The 18,155-nt window shown below is 37.7% G+C and overlaps 1 protein-coding gene across 1 annotated transcript in view; it reads right to left on the bottom strand.

Moving 5' to 3' along the window:
* SNX32 (sorting nexin 32) overlaps nucleotides 1-18,155 on the bottom strand; it is a 463,165-nt gene that overhangs the window by 56,077 nt on the left and 388,933 nt on the right. Inside the window, exon 10 of the mRNA XM_044060891.1 lies at nucleotides 974-1,059. Within this exon, the coding sequence (XP_043916826.1) occupies nucleotides 974-1,059 (86 nt within the window). The remainder of the gene's footprint in view (nucleotides 1-973; nucleotides 1,060-18,155) is intronic.

Genomic DNA, 18,155 nt, shown 5'->3' with positions numbered 1-18,155 from the left:
AACTGGACAGAACAGAATTCAATCTCATTTACATTTTGAAACAGTCCATAGATGATCAGATTAAAGCATTCCCATGTAAAAAATGAATGCATTGGTATTTTCTAAATTAAAAAAAAAATGTTTCTTCTTGTTGCATTTTGTCCACATGTGCCTATACTCTTCTAAATTACAGACACCATAACCTGTTGGTGAGGGGTGATGGCAGCCCCACACTTTTTTCCAGCTGCATTCAAAATGCATTGTAGATATGAAAGTCAAAACTGTTTTTTTTTATCTCCACAGCACTCTCTACACCTTCTCTTTCACACACACACACACGATATATCGGTACAAACGCATAGGCGACTTCTGCTTCAGCCCTTTGCATATGTCCCAGGCATCTTCATAATGAGTCTAGGTAAGATGAAGTACTGTCAACCACTCCTACAGGTACAGTTTCAAAATCTGATGCAGGTTTACCAAATGATAACACTAACAGAAGACTAATGGTTAGGGTGTTATTAAGCTACCAGCTGAATTTCCTGCATTATGTCACAAGGAACTGTGCATGAGCTATATTGGCTCTGGCTGGCCCCTCTCTGTCTGTCACACACATCTATACTGCTGCAAGTCATTCATACCTTGAACATGGAATGAGAAGTCTCTGTTGTGGGAAATGATCTGTCCATCATCCATCGAATGCTGTGCCTTCAGTACCCATATCGCCATTATTTCATATTACTTCTCTGGGTACGTTATGCATTGGGGAGAGTCCTACAGCTCTGTCTGCAATGTGGCTAGATCGCTGATATTTAAAATGTACACATTTTACGATTTCAGAAGGAAAGACAGTGATTGACTGGAAGAGAAACAATGTCAACACATGCCTAGGTAATTTCCAGACTATTACAGTTCTAAGGACAATGGTGATACAGCTATAAGGAGGCGTTTCAGAGGCACTGAGTTAAAACACATGGTAGGATGAAGACATTACCTTGGCGTGCTTCAGCTCCAGTTCTGTGAGTTCTATCATGTTTTTCCGGAAGGCAGCAACTCTCCGTGCTCTGAAATTAATTAGTTCTGTGATAGAAAGACAGAATAAAGGTTTCAGTCATTTCTTTCTTTGTTTCTTTCAGGTTATACCGCATACTTCTTTTTCAACCATCTCTGCACTCTGATTTAAAAATGTACAGAGCTCTCAAACTGGAGGATTTTATGTCATAGTTATAACTGAAACATTATGGTTATGGACAGTGAAAGTCCTTGCAGTTACTCAATACATGATCAGATTCATCAGAAAAATATATTCTAAAATGCTTTCTAACAGACTGCTAAAACATTCTGAAACATTTTTAACAGATAAATAAGCCCAAAAAATGATGTAGTTAATTTAAAGGTAGATGTTACTGAAGGATGTACTTCTTCATGGAAAAGATAAAATAAATATGAAATGTTGCTAGAGGATGTATTGTGTCAAAGACTGTACACAGTAAAAGAACACATTGGACAGACATTACTTTACACTTGGAGAAGAAAGGGCATGGGTAATAATGGTCCTACTGGGGTAACTGAATTAAATGGTTCCTTTGTGATGACCAGATTTCAGGTGACGGGCAGGAATAACTGAATGTCATATGTCTTGTTTTGGTTTTCTATTACGTTTACTGTCCCATCATTCAGTGATACAGAACAATATACTAAAACTCTTCTGCTAATGATGTTAACATATTTCAGTTGTGTTTTTTGTATCTTCTGTTAATCAAATGAAAGTGGAACATGGCATTAAACAAATTCAGAACTTTACTGCAGATCTGTCATGCACTTCTGAAGCTAACAAATCAAATTCTTAACAACAGATTTTTTAAATTATAGTTTATGACTGGCAGTATGGTTCAAACATTTAAAGCTACAAATGCCTATTAACTGTATTCTGTAGGCTCAAGTTTTAGAGAAGTCACTTCACCAGATCAAAGCTTCAGGGCACTCCAGAAGAAAGACACATACTGTTACAGGATCTTATCTGTCAATAAATAAAGTATAAAAGGTTAACTCAGAAAATAACCCAGACTCAAGGCATAAGGTAAGAGGGTGTAACTAGAGCCATCAGAAGATAATGAGGGTGGGGGAGTGGAGTTAAATACCTTCTGCCTGTATGTTGTGAAAAATCAGTTTGTGGCGGAAGCCAGAGATTGTTACACACTGAGCAGATGTAATTTGGGCCTGCAAGAAAGCTAACAGAATGTACTGAAGACTTCTCTGCCAACTGTAGTAAATGTTTAATGTTGCTGTAATTTCTGTGCTACAGTTAAACCCCAAGTATATATTGGGACTGCTGCCTTGCGGAAGCTGCTTCAACAAGAAAGGCTGCCATTTTGTAGATTTGGTGCACTGTAAAACTAGAATTATACAACTATGGTTTATGTGTATTAAAAAATGTGCATGCTGATTGGACAGCCCAACCAGCGTGCCAGTTGTGAATCGAGTATATACCAATAATTTAAAGTCTGGCCACCGAAGTACCATTGAGCAGCCAGACTTTGTATTGGAATATGCACAGTGCACAACAGATGAAAAATCAGGTATGTTTTCAAAAAAAAAAAAAAACGGAAACCTACCTGATTTTCCTTCTATTTCTATGTTGTCCCTTGTAAAATCTCAAAAGAAAAAAAGCTTTGGAGATTCTTTTTTCTCCAGCACTGTACTTGTACTGTGCAAGCATGGGGAAATAAGTTCCATATGCATGCTCAGTACACAGTGGCGGATCCAGGAAACTGCAAAAGAGGGGATCGCAGTTTTATTAGCCGACTACCAGAGTGGGAGTGAGAAAGTATAGCAGTGGTTTAAGATGCTCTGACCATGTGTGAAAAAGACAGGAATTTACATTCAGCTGCACATGACTTTGCTGAGAATGTGGTAATAGAAACAGGTAATTCCTGTGTAGGAAACAGAACATTTACATATAGTACAAGTTTTTTCAACACAAGCCTGGAAGAGATGATTGGTTGCCTATGCCAAGTCACAGTGCCCTTCTGTGGTATACCTGGCATCGTCATTGTTTTGCCATAGTGTTTTATTTTTGTAACAGCTTATCATGCTACTTTGTTCGACCATTATGTTCATAGTGTTTTGTGTATCGAAGGATGATGCTGAATGATTTTATTTACTTGTACATACAGATTTGTAAGTTGAAGAATTTTTGTTAATTTGAATTGCTGTGGTATAGTACCTGATGTTTCTGCAAGTTAAAATCCATGAAGGCTGTAAATACATGTCTAATAACTATTCCGGTTCTGGAAGAAGCTGAGCTCTGAAGTCATGTGACTACTACGTGTGACATCATTTTGTCATTGGACTGTTTTTGGGTTGATTTTTTGAGATAAGCAGGTGGGATTTTAAAAAAAAGTATCTGCTAGCCCTGATAGCGACTGCGATATCATATGTGTAGAAATTCAAGTGAAAAACAAATGTGCTTAGATTTCTTCATTAATAAGAATAAAAGCACTGCAGTCAGAAGATGTAATTTTAACTTGGGAAATCAGGGAAAATCTGGACAGTTGAGAGATATCTCTCTGCTCTGTCACACATACCCATATCAACCAAGTACAGTTATTTTACAGCCTGTGTAACATCTCAGATGTTTTATTGCGATCAAATATAATTTATTTCTTTTAAAAAGCCAGCACGAACAAAAGCCAGCAAACAGAATTATTTACTAAACCACTGGCTGTGTGAAGTATGCAAACAAGCACAGCAGCTTTCTTTAGTAATGAGAAACGATGCAACAAGTTACATTTAAACACTCAGTAATATACAACCACAAGGTACAGGATTTAATTCTCACCTTCACCTTTAATGCTTCTTTGGCGATTATGCATAATTAACAGTTCAGCTAATTAGACTACATTCATATAAAGTAGTAACAAACATGTAAGAGAGGTACACGAGAGAGTAGTGTGCCAAACAAGGTACACTGTCAACGATACAGCTTTGGCAGGATTTCTTCAATCCTTCTATGAAGAAAATAAATTACCTCAGGGTCTCTGAACAGTGATGCACTATTCTCTCTTGCAAATTACTGGAACAGTATCTTCACCATCAAATCAACTCTGGACTTTTGGCTTAGCGACTACTACTACGTGCTACTAGTACTACTTAAATATAAAACTATTCTTCTTTTTATGAAGGACTGAGTCCTCCCTCCAAGAAACTGTCACCAAACGTGCCTTCACTGAACTATAGTCGGTGATGCAGCTGGAGGATGTATTCAGAATCATAGACTAGATCACCTGATTGCACCCCCCAACTATATCTCTGCCGCATCTTTGATGCAAGAAATTGAAAGAAGTGTCGGTAAATTGGAATGGAAAGATGTATTGTTTTGATGGCACATTTACCAGTTTCTGTATAAGAACAGTGCATTTCTTTTTTAAGCCGCAAATGAGCATCAACTTTTAAAAAGGGGTATAGGTGCCAAAAGATGCTGAAGGCTGGGGGGATAGAGGTCCAAGGGGTATGTAGTGACTTGGAAAGGGCACTTTTTTATTCTACTAACTGTGATAAAAGATGTACACACATGATATGCATTAAATAGCTGCATATACGGCCAACTGTTTTTGCATTAAGAATAATTCTGCATAAATTTCATAGTAAAATTATAAATGAAACAACTGTCTCTCATCACCCTATTCCAAGTGTGAATGGGCCATGTACTTTCACCTGAATGCCAGACCTTTGAGTATACCATTCAAAAAGACTGTCTATGTGCTAAAAACTTGAAAAAGCAAATGAAAGGAGAACAGAAGTTTTAACAGGCAAAGTTAATCTCTGGCTTCCATGTGTTACTTGAGCATTGCAACACGTAAACTACATAGTGGTGAACAACAATTGTAATTGCTATATGACATGGACTCTATGGTTGCAGTCTGTTTCTGGCCATAGTCCAGACAGCCTAATGTAGACTTTACATTGTAAAAGTGGACATAGTGAAGACAGGTTTGCAATTTCAAAATTCAGAATATAAAGTATACACTGAGCTGTTAGCACTATAATCAAAAATAGACTAAAACTGGAGTCCATGCTTCTGTTTCCTCAGGTATGTCCTAGAGTGTTGGTGACAGTAAATGTTGGTTTCTGAGTTTGATTAAAAGAACACACACAAATAGGCATAGCCACAGACTTTGTTACTTAAATCTGTATTATAAGTTTTCAGTCCGACTGTAGAAAATAATATTGAAATAAAATTCAAATTTTATTGTAATCATTTTGGGTTGTAGAAAAATACAGTTGTGTAGGTACATTTACTATAACAGTAGATGTTCAAAGGATCACTGCTGCAGTAGCCTAAGCTAAACATTTTATATCCTGCAAAGCTTCATGAGTACATTCCACTCACCAAAACCATTAGCTTGAGCCGAGCTGGCTTAAAATACAGGTTTGGGCACCAATACCTTCAGAGCTTTCATGCCAACTGAGAGAGGGAGGTTGAGCCCTGAGGAAACATTACTAGGAATAACAAAAAAAAAAAAAAAAAACCCTACACACTGGAATATCACACCAAAAAACAAAGGGGTGGCTGGAGGGAGTGGCTACTTCAGCAGCGATCATTTAAATATCTACTGCCATGGTAAATTTATTTACACAACTGTACTATGTTCTTCATATTGATCATTGCTGTGATAGCCTAAGCTGTATGGGTAGATTACCATAGCTTAGAAAAACTGGGAGGTAGAGAAAGAAGGGTCCAGGAAGCCCTGGAGGATGGTCCTAGCAAAACTTGACCTAGACCTTGATAAGGAATCTGGTGTGTTGTGCTTTGTAAAAGTATGTACAGAGGGCCAAGTTGCTGCTTGTAGAATACTTCTATACCTCAACCCTTCCCAGAAAGCCACAGATGAAACCAAGGCATGGTCGAATATGGCTTGGCCCTGCCTGGAGTAGTTTTTGTCACAAAAGGAAATATTGCCAGCCCAGCTCGGTGGAATTTTGTAAATAATCCTGTCATTTGTGAATATTAATATGATTTATACAGAAATGTGACAGACGGAGATACTGCCAGCCCAGCTATCTGGAATTTTGCAAATAATTATATGTCAGTTGTGAATGCCAACACGATTCATGTGCTTGTGTTACAAATGTATTAGAACTATATGTTATATGTATATCAAACTGCTGGTAAGTGTGTGTGAAAAGGGTTTGTACAGTACAGAGCTTAGAGGTGTGACCACAGTGTACCCTGCTGGATTAGAACAGATATATATATATATATATATATATATATATATATATATATATATATATATATAAACTATTGCAGCTGTGTAAATGTATATATTTTTAATAGTGGAAACTGGAACATAAAAGGTTAACTTGCAAAACTTCAGGAAAATAGTTAAAATTAAATTATTTTATAACCACATAATAAAATAAATTATTTCAATGCAGCAAGGAGACAGGATGTCTAAAACTAGGAAGCCTTCTGCATTGTTTTGTAACTGTTTTGTTTTCTGTCTTCCAGCAGTTGCAAACATCTGAAGACTATGTATTTTCACATGGAAATACTAAATGCTAGCAGTTTCTAGCAATGGTTGTTGAGCCTGGGAACTGAAGTTAGGTGACAAAAAGTGATGTCATGATGCAAGTATCCCAGCAGTAATATTTTATATTAATTTAAGAACTCTCTGAGAGAGAGAGACTGGACATTTTGTATTTTGTCTTTGACCTGGAAAGATCCACTCACCACATCTGTCTTGCCTTGCTGTAAGTTAATTAGGATACAATAAATTCTTTTAGATAAAGTTAGGACTATAGTAAAGATTAGTTTAGATGTTTTCTGTATTTATTTAAGACTGTCCTGCAATGTTGTTTTAAATATTTCCTGTGATTTTGAACTCTGAAGTTACTGTGATGATTTACTGAGTATTTTCTTGTTCTTTTATTATTTATTATTAAATATATTTAAACCTATCTTTGTGGCTGATATTTGTGAGACATATTTAAGCTCTGAGAGTACTTGCATATTTATTTGGTACCACTGTGCAGGCCACTCCTAATAGCCTTGCTCTTGGTCAGACCACCATTTGGATTAATAACACTACACAGTAGGATTTGACACCCTTTGTTGAGGGCCTAAAGAAGATGATAAGGGGTTCTGGTGGCAGTGATAACTACTGTATGGTCTGGGCAGAAGGGGGCATAGCTAATAAACATGTGCCAGCCTTTCCCAGGTGTGTGTGTGTGTGTGTGTGTGTGTGTGTGTGTGTGTGTGTGTGTGTGTGTGTGTGTGTGTGTGTGTGTGTGTGTGTGTGTGTGTGCATAAAACAAATCTCCAAGTGTGTGTGTGTGTGTCAGTGTCAGCTACTTGGGCAGGGACACAAAGCACTGGTTGGACACAGAGAGTGTTGGAGGACTTGGCTTGGAACTCTGGCTAAGGACTCAGCTCTATAGCTGTGCCAGTGGGGAGTCTTATTGGGGATCTGGAGAAAGAGGGAGAAACCAACCCCAGACTGACTGTGGTCTCTGTGTGCTCTTAAGGGAAATTGCACTATACTGTGTGTGTACTTGTCATCCTCCCAGTGTGTACGTCCACCACTGTTACCAGTGGTGAGGATTGAGGCTCCTTGATTACTGGACCAGTGCTGGGGCATCACAGTTTTGTTGTGGTGGGAATAACAAAAGGTAATAGGCCGAGATATCCATTTGGAAATAGTCTGCTTTGACACAGGTTGTCCCTCCTCCTTACCTTAACAAGAAATGAACAACTGAGCAGAAGTTCTGAAAATTTTTATGTTAAGATAGTACCTGAACTGTCTGTGGACATCCAAGGAATGAAGTATACTTTCTTCATCATGTTGGGATACAGGGAATAACACATGGATATGGATAGTTTGGCTTTAAGTCAATTTGAATGCCACTTTAAGCATAAAAAAGGATTAGTTCTTGAGGAAACCCTGTCTTGTGGAAAATGAAATAAGGGTTACCTACCATAAGAGCTTACAACTCAGACATTCGTCTTGCAGTGGTCAGAGCAAGGAGCAAAACTCTTTTCCATCTTAAGAACCTCAAGTCAGCCAGATGAGCTGGTTCAAATGGAGCAAGTGTTAGCTTTTGTAACACAAAATTAAACTCAGCAAGGCCTTACTATGTCTAGGCAATTCAGATTCTATATCACAGATAAAAAAATGTCCTTAGTTACACCAGTTTGTACACCCAGTATTTCTGACAGAGTAATCTGCAGGGAATTAAAGTCTACCAGCTCATTGCAGTCTGAAAAAATATGTTCCCAATTGCCCCTTTCATCTCTGTTCTTGTATGACTAGATCCAGTCTATAAAGAAACTTGTGGTAATTGCCCCTGGCCATTTCCAAAAGAAGGGATAAACATTGTTGCCTGGGCTAGAAGGGAGTCATCACAATAATATTGGGGGGGGGGGTTCCTTCTGAATCTTCAGAATTACCTTAAATATCATAAAGGATAGAAAAACATACATGAATATTCCTGACTAAGGAAAGGAAAAGGCATCTGTCTTCCAGGCCTTTTTGCATGATGTCCTGGAGCAGAAATTTGCAAGCTGATTGTTCATTGGAAAGGAAGAAAGACCTAGTTGAGGAACTCCTCAAAGATGGATCAGATCTTGGAAGACCCCTGATCTAGTTTCCATCTATGAAGGTCTGTCTTTGTCCTGCCCAGCTTGATTGCCACACAATTTTGCTCTGACAGAATGTAGGAAGTAGAGTGAGATTCTGCTGTAAAACTATAACCTATGATAACATCTCTAGTTTGCAAAGGAGGAAAGACCTGGTTATTTCTATTGCTTTTTTATATACCACATTACTGTGTTATTGTCCATAACAACTTGAAGTGGTCCTGGGAACCAAAGGTGATTTAGGGAGTTGAGTACCTTGATAAGGGCACACTTCTCCTTTACATTTATGTGCTTGTGTCTGTCTTTGTTGCCAGAGAGATACCTTGCACTTTTATCCCCCTAACAAAGTGCAAGGTAATTGTGGTGACTGACTGTTTTGGAGCAGCAGGGGAGAAGGAGAGACCTGGATTCAGGGTACTTGATGTTTCCACCAAGTGATTTCTCTTTTCACACATCCCAGAACTGGAATCTGAAAAGATAATGGGTATTGCTGCTTGGACCAAAGAGACTTCCGATACCACTGTATCTTTCTCATGTGGAGCCTTGCCCGAGGGATCATGAGAATCATTGATGCCATGAGACTCCAGAATCCTGAGGTATTCCATCCCTTGCCCATTAAGGGGACCCCAACAGTCACAGAAGACATTGATAACCCCCAGTCCCTAGTAGCTGTATGTGTATCACCAGAGGGATCGGGAAAAACCCTGGAATAGACCTAAATGTGGATATATTTTTCCTGTGGAAGAAAAGCTCTTTGTACCAAGGTTCTCTTGGAATCCCAGCCTGCATATGAGATCTCTCACCAAAGAGAGAGATTCCTGACACTTTGATAAAGAGTCTGCATAGATAAGCAAGACATCTAAATGTGGAAAAATTTGGATACAATGTAGCCTGCAATGTGCTATAACTGGAGCTAAACACTTTGTGAACACTCTTGGGGCAGTAGATATTCTAAAGGGTAAGGCAGAGAACACATAATACGATCCCGATACATAAAACCTAAAGAATCATCTAAAGTCTTAATGGATAGGAATGTGATGATAGTCATCTTTCAAATCTAAGGTTACCAAAAAATTTTAAATGGGAGTACGAAATTGTGTTGTGAAAGGACCTTGAACTTGGGCATTATCACAAACTGGTTCAAGCAAAACGTCCATAACTGATCTCCAGGTATTTTCTTTTTTTGGCGTCAGAAACATTCTTGAATGAAAACCTCTTCCCCACTGGGAAAAATGAACTATTTCTATTACCTTCCTCGCGATAATGCATGTGCTGTAGGATAGGAGGGCTCAGAGGGGTTTGCTATGGGGATGTGGGATAATTCCCTGCAAAGGAGGGATCTCTTCCCACTGAGTCATTCTCAGAACCCATTTGTATGAAACAACCTGTTGCCAAAGAGAGAGAAATGGAGAATCTGACTTTCTGGAAGTGATAAGAGACTGCCAGGGTGGGAGATGGGACAAGGCCCCTTACATACTCATCCTGACTTTTTTTTACTGTTCTTTGTTTTGGGGGGTTCCTGCTTTCTTTTGGGGAGCCTCTTCACCATTGTTTTTAATGTCTGCTCACCAGCATATTGCTGAGACTGATTGTTTTGTTTTGTTTCTTGCCACAGTTGGACAATGGAGCAAAATAGCCATTGGAAAATCTAGAGAGGGAGGGGTAAAAAAATCTGAGAGATTCCCTGTATATCAGCTTAACCCTCTCATCACATTTTTGACAACCACTGCAGCAGTGGAACCAACGTTCTATCCAATGGTGAATTTAAAAGCTCATGTTTACATCCTCAGGAGGTTCTGAGAATGAAGCCAGGCAAACTTCCTCAACACAGTATCAGTGGCAACCTCACTGGATGTAATCTCTACAGTCATAAATGCACTTTAAATGACAAGTGACCTGAAAAACAAAAGAAACCAAACCACACAAAACAGAGTTTTCCTCACAGGGAGGAACTGCAGATAAAACATTCCTCATATTTTCACAGCTAGTCACAATAAACTTTTAACATATGAGCCTGAAAACTCAAAATTATAAAAAATTAAAGTTACAGAAGCAAACACTTTTCCCCAAACCTAAAAATTGTTTTTACCATCCTTGTCAAAAGGGAAACAATTAAAGTTAAAATGTTTGGCAGCAGCTGGATTAAGTAAAGTTATAGCTGATGAGTCATGTTTGCAAAGACTGTATAAAAAGTTAAAAGAGTGAGGAACTTTATACATTCTCTTTGTCTTTTTAGAGGCAGTAGGCTGAGTATCAGAAAAATTGCAGGCAGTGACATGCACTTCCTACAGAGCTGACAGAAATGGGCAAAGGTTCTGGAAATTCCTTGTGTAACAGCTGATAGTATTTTCTGGGAGACTGAGAAACCTCAGTGTTCTCCCACTGAAAACACTTGCACATTTTGGAAATAGTGCTGGAGAAAGAATCATTGATAGGGAGATTCAGGTAACATGCTCTCCACTGAGTCTGAATCAGGATTCTGAGGGGGAAAAAATGTATCTGTTCCATCACATTCCACTCCGGATTTAATGTACTGAATTTCTTCGGGAAAAGAGGAACCACTTTTTCTTTTACCAGAAACCTAATAAGAAAGGTCAATAACCTGTACAAGACCCTGAAGTGGACTTAATAAACTACTCCCGTCCAGTGAAACTGGAGCAGGAGAAGCTATAAGTTTAGTTTTCTGTTTCTTTTTGACAGGAAAATTAAGGCAAACACATTTTTTAATGGCAGCAATAGCTTCCTCAGGGATGGGAACAACATTCTGGTTAATTAGGCGCACTTTATCTGCCCCTTCTTGCAACAACAACAAAAGTGGTTCTCCCTTGCCCACTAAGGGGAGCCCAATAGCTACAGAGGACATTGCAAAACCCCAGTGTATAGTGGCTGTATTTGCCACACAGAAGGAATTAGGGAAAAAGGACAGTGGTCTGAGGAACCAGCTTGGCCACAGCAGAGTCTCTCACCTGCATATGAGGCAAATTACCAGCCTGCTGTGGTGGCAAACACCTTTACTGAATTATCACTTAAGACACAGGCAAAGATACATTTATATAAAAGAAAACAAACCACGTGACTAACTTCTACTAGCTAAATATTATGAATAATGATCTTTGAGATATAACACAATATTTATTGACAATTACATAAAAGTGTGTTGCCTGAACAGCAGTAAACACTCCAGAATATTGTTTCTTTGTGGTCAAAACCACACCTCCCATGCACCAGTATACTGTAATTATTTGAAGTTGCTGCTTCACAATAAAAAGGAGCTAGTTACCTGATAGGACGAATTTGCACTAAAATGCCTTCTGCTGCAATAAAATAGCTAAATTTGCCACCAGTTTCCCTCATAGGACCCATCATTGTCATAGCTCAAAGCAATTAAACAGGTTTGAACTGCACAACTACCTAACATACTCACAACTAACTACAGTACGCAAACTTATTCATCATCCAGAAAAATGCCCTGCACTACAAAACGTATTACTGCCCTACTGTCTAGCAAAGAACCTCTGTTCTAGTAACAAATTCTTATTACTTACAAATAAGTCAAATAATGTTGCAATAAACTAGCTCTACTCCCACTACATTGCTAAACTCTGGAATATTATCTCCACACAAATAAAACTCTCCGACAGACTCAGTAGTTTTAAATCACTGCTTAAATAACATCTTAGTCAGTCGTGGTCCTGCACATGCTCATCACACGTTTCAGATTTCTAAACAGAATACTCTCAACCTCTCACTGAAATGACAAAAAAATGTTTGTACATAACTGCTGCCTGCACAATCCACTAAGTTGCGCGTGGGCTTTCTCTTTAGTAACTTCCACCTCTGTAAAGTCTTTGAATGTATTAATGTAGCTGCTATTTATGTATGAATGTAAATAGAAATACTAATAACTACTCTGTGTTTAACTGGGACTTATTATAATGCAATGTAAGCAAATGGAGCTTTTCTCCCCGGGCCTCTGCTGAAAATGGCTTTCCCCGTAAACAAAGACAAATAAAATAAATAAATTAATAAATAAATTTGCTGAGTAATATTTGCTGAATTTTACATTGCCAGCTTTTCTTTTAGCTGAAAAAAGGGAATACTGCAATAAAATGAATACTTATTTCCCTGAATAGCTGTAAATACCTCTCAACCTCTTAGCACAAGAAATCCGGTTAAACCCTAAAATAATGGTGGAACAAAGCGCCAAAAGTATGGACAGATTTTAAATATTGCTCTTATAAACTTAAAATGTTGCTAGAACAACAGGATTTGTGTTAGCATGCATTTTCCAAAGGAAATGAAATCTGAAACTCAAATGCATGCCATTATTTAGGGATTTCAATCCCCAGTGATTTGCCAGAAAACCACAAATTTTATGAGGAGAAGAGACCAAAAAAATATGAGGGAAAAATCTGGATATTCTGCAAAAACCTGTACAGTTGAGAGGTATGCATGCTTTAAAGTTTAAAAAAAAATAATGTTCTCTTTAGCAATCTCCCTTATGTCTAATTCTGAATCCTCTACACACTCATGCATGCCCACACATACTCGCATACAGGCACTCGCTCACACTTGCATATACACATGCACCCATGCACAGTCATTTACATGTAATCACATACTCCTATACAGGCACTAGCACACACTCACTCACACTTGTATATACATTTGTGCAATCATATACATGTACTCATACACTCGAATGCACTCACTTGTGCACACTCACATACACACACTCACAGACACTCGCATACATACACATGCACTTGCACACACCCGCATAAACACATGCACTCAAGTATAGTCACATACACACACTTGCAAACACTGGCATACATGTACTGACAGATATCACAGACAACCGGACACACACACACACACACACACACACACACACACACACACACACACACACACACACACACACACCCCTCAGCCTGCATAAAAACATAAATGGTTCTGATGCCCTTGAAAAGAGGGAGGTGTGCGCCCCTGTACCAAGGCCTAAATCAGTCACTTGCAGGGAAGAAGGCAGAGGAACACTACAGCGCCTTTATACAAAGACATTATTTAATAAAGGTAAGCAATTTCTTTCTTAAATAATGTCATTGTATTATAGCAATAACCCACTTGTGGGTGTGTGGGTATATCATGAGTTATTGCTTAGAACAGGGGTGTACCAAGCAAATTCCATTTCGTACTCACAAGCTCTTAGTGCTGTCCCCCTTGGACACCTGGCACTTAAAAATAGTTGCATCTGTCAAAATGCTGTCCCCCAGGCACTTATTTATTATTATTTATTTATTGCATTTGTTACCGGGAAAGTCCGCTGGGCCTAGAAAGAAGCCATTTTCAGTGGAGGCCCGGGGAGAAAAGCTGCCCAAAATTACATAAAATATTAATACGCTTGAAGAGTATCAAGCAGTAGTGTTACAGTCATGGTAAGATAGACTAAGTAACTAGTATCAGCCTGATATCAGTGCCTCTCATAGACGTTTGAAAAACAATATCATCTGAATGCCATCACAGCTTTGAAAGCCTCACACCTGTATTATTCCTACCTACAGCTGATTACCAATACATATTTTATATGATGAAACGGCCTCCAGGAGCACTTATTCAAGAAGAGGTATGGATGTGCTATAAATAAATACTGAAGCAAAATACCAAAACAAAACTCAGTGAATGGCAGATGCATTTGCTACATGTATTTATGTATTATTATTATTATTTTTTTGCTATTTATGAAATAGATCAGAAACCCAAACGGGGTGGGGGGGAGGCAGAGTCAAGATGGCTAAGTGAAGACAGCTCTGCAGAATTATATTTAAATACAGGGAAAATTTACTTTTTTCAAAAAAAAAATTTTTCCACAACTTAATTGATAATAGTTCTGACTTCTCTATTCCTCACTTAATACATGTAAGTAACATTTTTAGCTGTTCCTCCAAAACTATTAAAGATATTGTTTTTAGATCAACAATATTGCATCTGTTGTTAAAGGCATTCATTTAGACAACTGTAGACATAATATGACCTGAAAAAAATCCATGTTAATTTAATGCTCAGAAAAAAAATGCACTCGCAAGAGTACAAAGAGTGTGCCTAGCTACAACCTTGCTTAAACTACTATTATCTGTGAGTTTAGCCAGACTGTAAATGTGGTTAAACAGAAAGCTATTGAATGACAGCTGATGTGTGCTTTAAAAATTGTTTCCCACTGTAGTTTACTCACCCTAAACTTCTCTACAAGTCTAAAAGGTGCCTTGAACTTTGTTGCAAAACTGACAAGATAACCTTTAGATTTAAACACCGAAAACTTACTATAAAAGAAAACATAACTGTGTGTTTGTACTCTGCTGAAAATAACTGTTTTGTGATCTGCTACAGAAGGACTGCTGGTAGCTATACTACAAACTATTCTCATATAAAAGACTCGTCAGTTTGTTTACAGTAGCAGAAACTATGCTGGTTATATTTTGCTGAACCGTGATTTAATAAAGTGATTTACAGTGCATTAAAAGTGTACCTTTGAGCAGTGTTATGTCCCACATCAAAACATGCAATAAAGCAAAATGCTGTAGATAGAACAACATAGACCAGAAATGTGACTGCTTTTGTCAAATGTCTACGTAAAAATCAGTTCTTTATCAGATTTTCTGTAAGTGGTGCTTACCCTGTATTTCCTATGCCTTTGTATCATGTGATACCCATATGGAGTTGACAGTTAACGGTAATGAATTAGAGTTGTGAAGAAGAATTACAGTGGAAGCCATGGAGGGAGTCACATCCCACTGGAACATAATATTGCCTGGAAGAACAAGACCAGACATGAAGCAGTGTAAACCTGCTTATTCTGCTTTGTTTGAGGTGTGTTAGATGTTCTAAATGCCATAAATGTTTTGTTTCGTGTCTCAAGGGAAGACAACAAAAATGTGTTTGCTTGAACAGGCTAGTCATTGATAGAAACATCAGACATCATCTTTTACGTCTTTGTGCCAAAGATATATTTATGTTGGGATCTGTAAATACTTCCACATATTATATAATTTGATGGAAAACCCAATGTGTGATAACAATATAAGTATGGTGTTTTCTGTCATTTCTTTTAGATTATTTACGTTTTGAGCAGTTTTGCTTGATGTTTTAAAGTTTGATTTGTGAGTATTAGACTAAGAGTCATATATTCATGTATCTGTGTGTATGTATTTATATATATATATATATATATATATATATATATATATATATATATATATATATATATATATATATGGGTCCTGGTCTTATTATCGAAAGTACATTTCATCAAAACATACATGATCGAACTCACCTTTCGTGAAAGGGCATTTTGTTGAAAATGCACTTTTGCTGAAAGGTAACTAAGCAAACAGTTGTTTGCATGTGGATTTAGTTGTACATCAATATGGACTGTTGATTGTACAACTTAGCAAACTATTGCTTAGATCGTGGTACAGCAGGGATAAGGGAATATTCCCTTTTCCCCACTGTAGTGCGATCTTGGAGTGAGAATACTAAAGTGTGGGGGTGTGGAGGACACATCCCCCCACATGGGCAAGCCCCCCTGCATAAACGTGAGTACTGTTTTAATTTTTTAGTTTTTTGGAGTGTTTTTTTTTTTTTTTCAAAACTGCATTTTCGATAACATGCACTTTTGATGTATCAACATAGGTCTATATATATATATATATATATATATGTCTAATATATATATATATATATATATATATATATATATATATATATATATATATATATATATATATATATATATATATATATATATATATATATATATATATATATATATATATATATATATATATCAGAATATCGAGTTTTTGGAAGCTTGAACTTCATATGGTCGAGACCATATGTTCAAGTTTCTGAAGACTCAAACAAAACAACAAAAATCTATAAATCTATGTTTTTGCAAGGGGGGAAGCCCCCTGCAAATTATATATACCAACTCTGAGATTGCACTACAGTGGGGAAAGGGGTAAATTCTCCAATCCCCACTGTACCAAGATCTCCATACAAATGCTTCAAGTTTTTGTAAACTTCAACATATGATCTCGACTATATGAAGTTTGAGTTTCTGAAAACTCGACCGTATGACATAAACCCATATATACATATACAGAGAGAGAGAGAGAGAGATGGATCTAGTTATCCATATCAACTGTACCAACTGCCGATGATGCTAACACTGACACATTAATGTCAACAGACTACATCAGCACACTTCTGTGCATGCAAAGTGAAAGACATATTTTTTTTTTGGAGGAGGAAAGTCCCTATGCAGCCCCCATAACACCTGCTAATTATTTATTCCAACTCTGAGAAAGCATGATTCCTGGCAAAAGGGCATAGTCTCCAACCGTGGGGATTGTCAATCTTGCACACCTCTCAAGCAGCTGTTTTGTTGACCAAAACGTGTAATTCAGGCCACCTCTTTTGTATTAGAAATTTTGTTTGCTGAAAGCAAACTTATTTGTACAGATATGCCTGCTGGTGGTTTAATTTGTGAGGTAGAAATTAAAAGGTTAACATATGGAATGGTTGAATGTTAAGGTTGGAGGAAATGAGGTAAGAAGATGTAAGCAAGAGGGTAGGTAGGGGGGAGGGTATTATATAAGGTTGTGTAAAAGGGAGACTGGTCTCTTTGGTGTGGGTGTTTCGAATAAATCATTACTTCCATTTGACTCTGCCCAAGCAACCAGATTTGGTGGTTCAGGTAGTTTTCTGTGCATCAGAAAGTAAATCTGGGGGCTTGTTTGGGGACTGAATAGATATTAAGTAGCTGCTGCTTTATAAATGGTTGAACTATCAGAGGAAGGGTAGTTGAAGTTTAGCTTGTCGTAGGGTTGGTTTAAGTGAAATAGTAGTTGTTTTGTGAGCTATATTTTATGCAAATGATTTGGTTAATATAACTTTAATTTGGGAGCAGGTGGCTGATTCAGCTGTTAAAGGGGTATATGGGCAGGTATCATGATCTATGTTTTTGGGCAGGCAGTTGTTTACTTGCTAGTTTCTTCTGCAAAAGGGGTTACATAGGCAGTTAATTTCAGTTCTTTTTGTTCTGTGGGCAGGCTTCTCACTTGTTTGTTCTTCTTGATATGGCATGGTGTGATGTAAGAGTTTTTTTGTTGATGGCATTCAAGGTTAGGAGACTCAATTGTGAGCAGTTTTTGGCAAGGTATATAGTTATTTAGTATTCAGTTAGAGTACATTAGCTTCATAAAGCTAGATTTTTAGTTTAGTAAGGCCGGTGTTTATTAAGTCAGAGCATTTTGGCTGGCAAAAAGGGTTGCAAGACAATGAAGGAATGCAGACAGTCATACAACACACCTGGCTAGAATGTTATTGTGGCAGGGATGTCATATTAATCTGACTTTTCAGAATTAAAAGAAAAAAGCTGATGTGGCTGCATAACTTAAGTATTATCTTGGGGATGCTGTGGGTAGAGAACTCTGCTTGCAGGTCAGCTGGCAAGAATTTTGCAATACATCTG

Source organism: Protopterus annectens, chromosome 2.part0 (assembly GCF_019279795.1).
Source record: "Protopterus annectens isolate FY-2018-M chromosome 2.part0, PAN1.0, whole genome shotgun sequence".
NCBI lineage: Eukaryota > Metazoa > Chordata > Ceratodontiformes > Protopteridae > Protopterus > Protopterus annectens.
The sequence above is the reverse complement of the archived record's forward strand: the minus strand, read 5'-3'. Positions and strand labels throughout refer to the sequence as shown.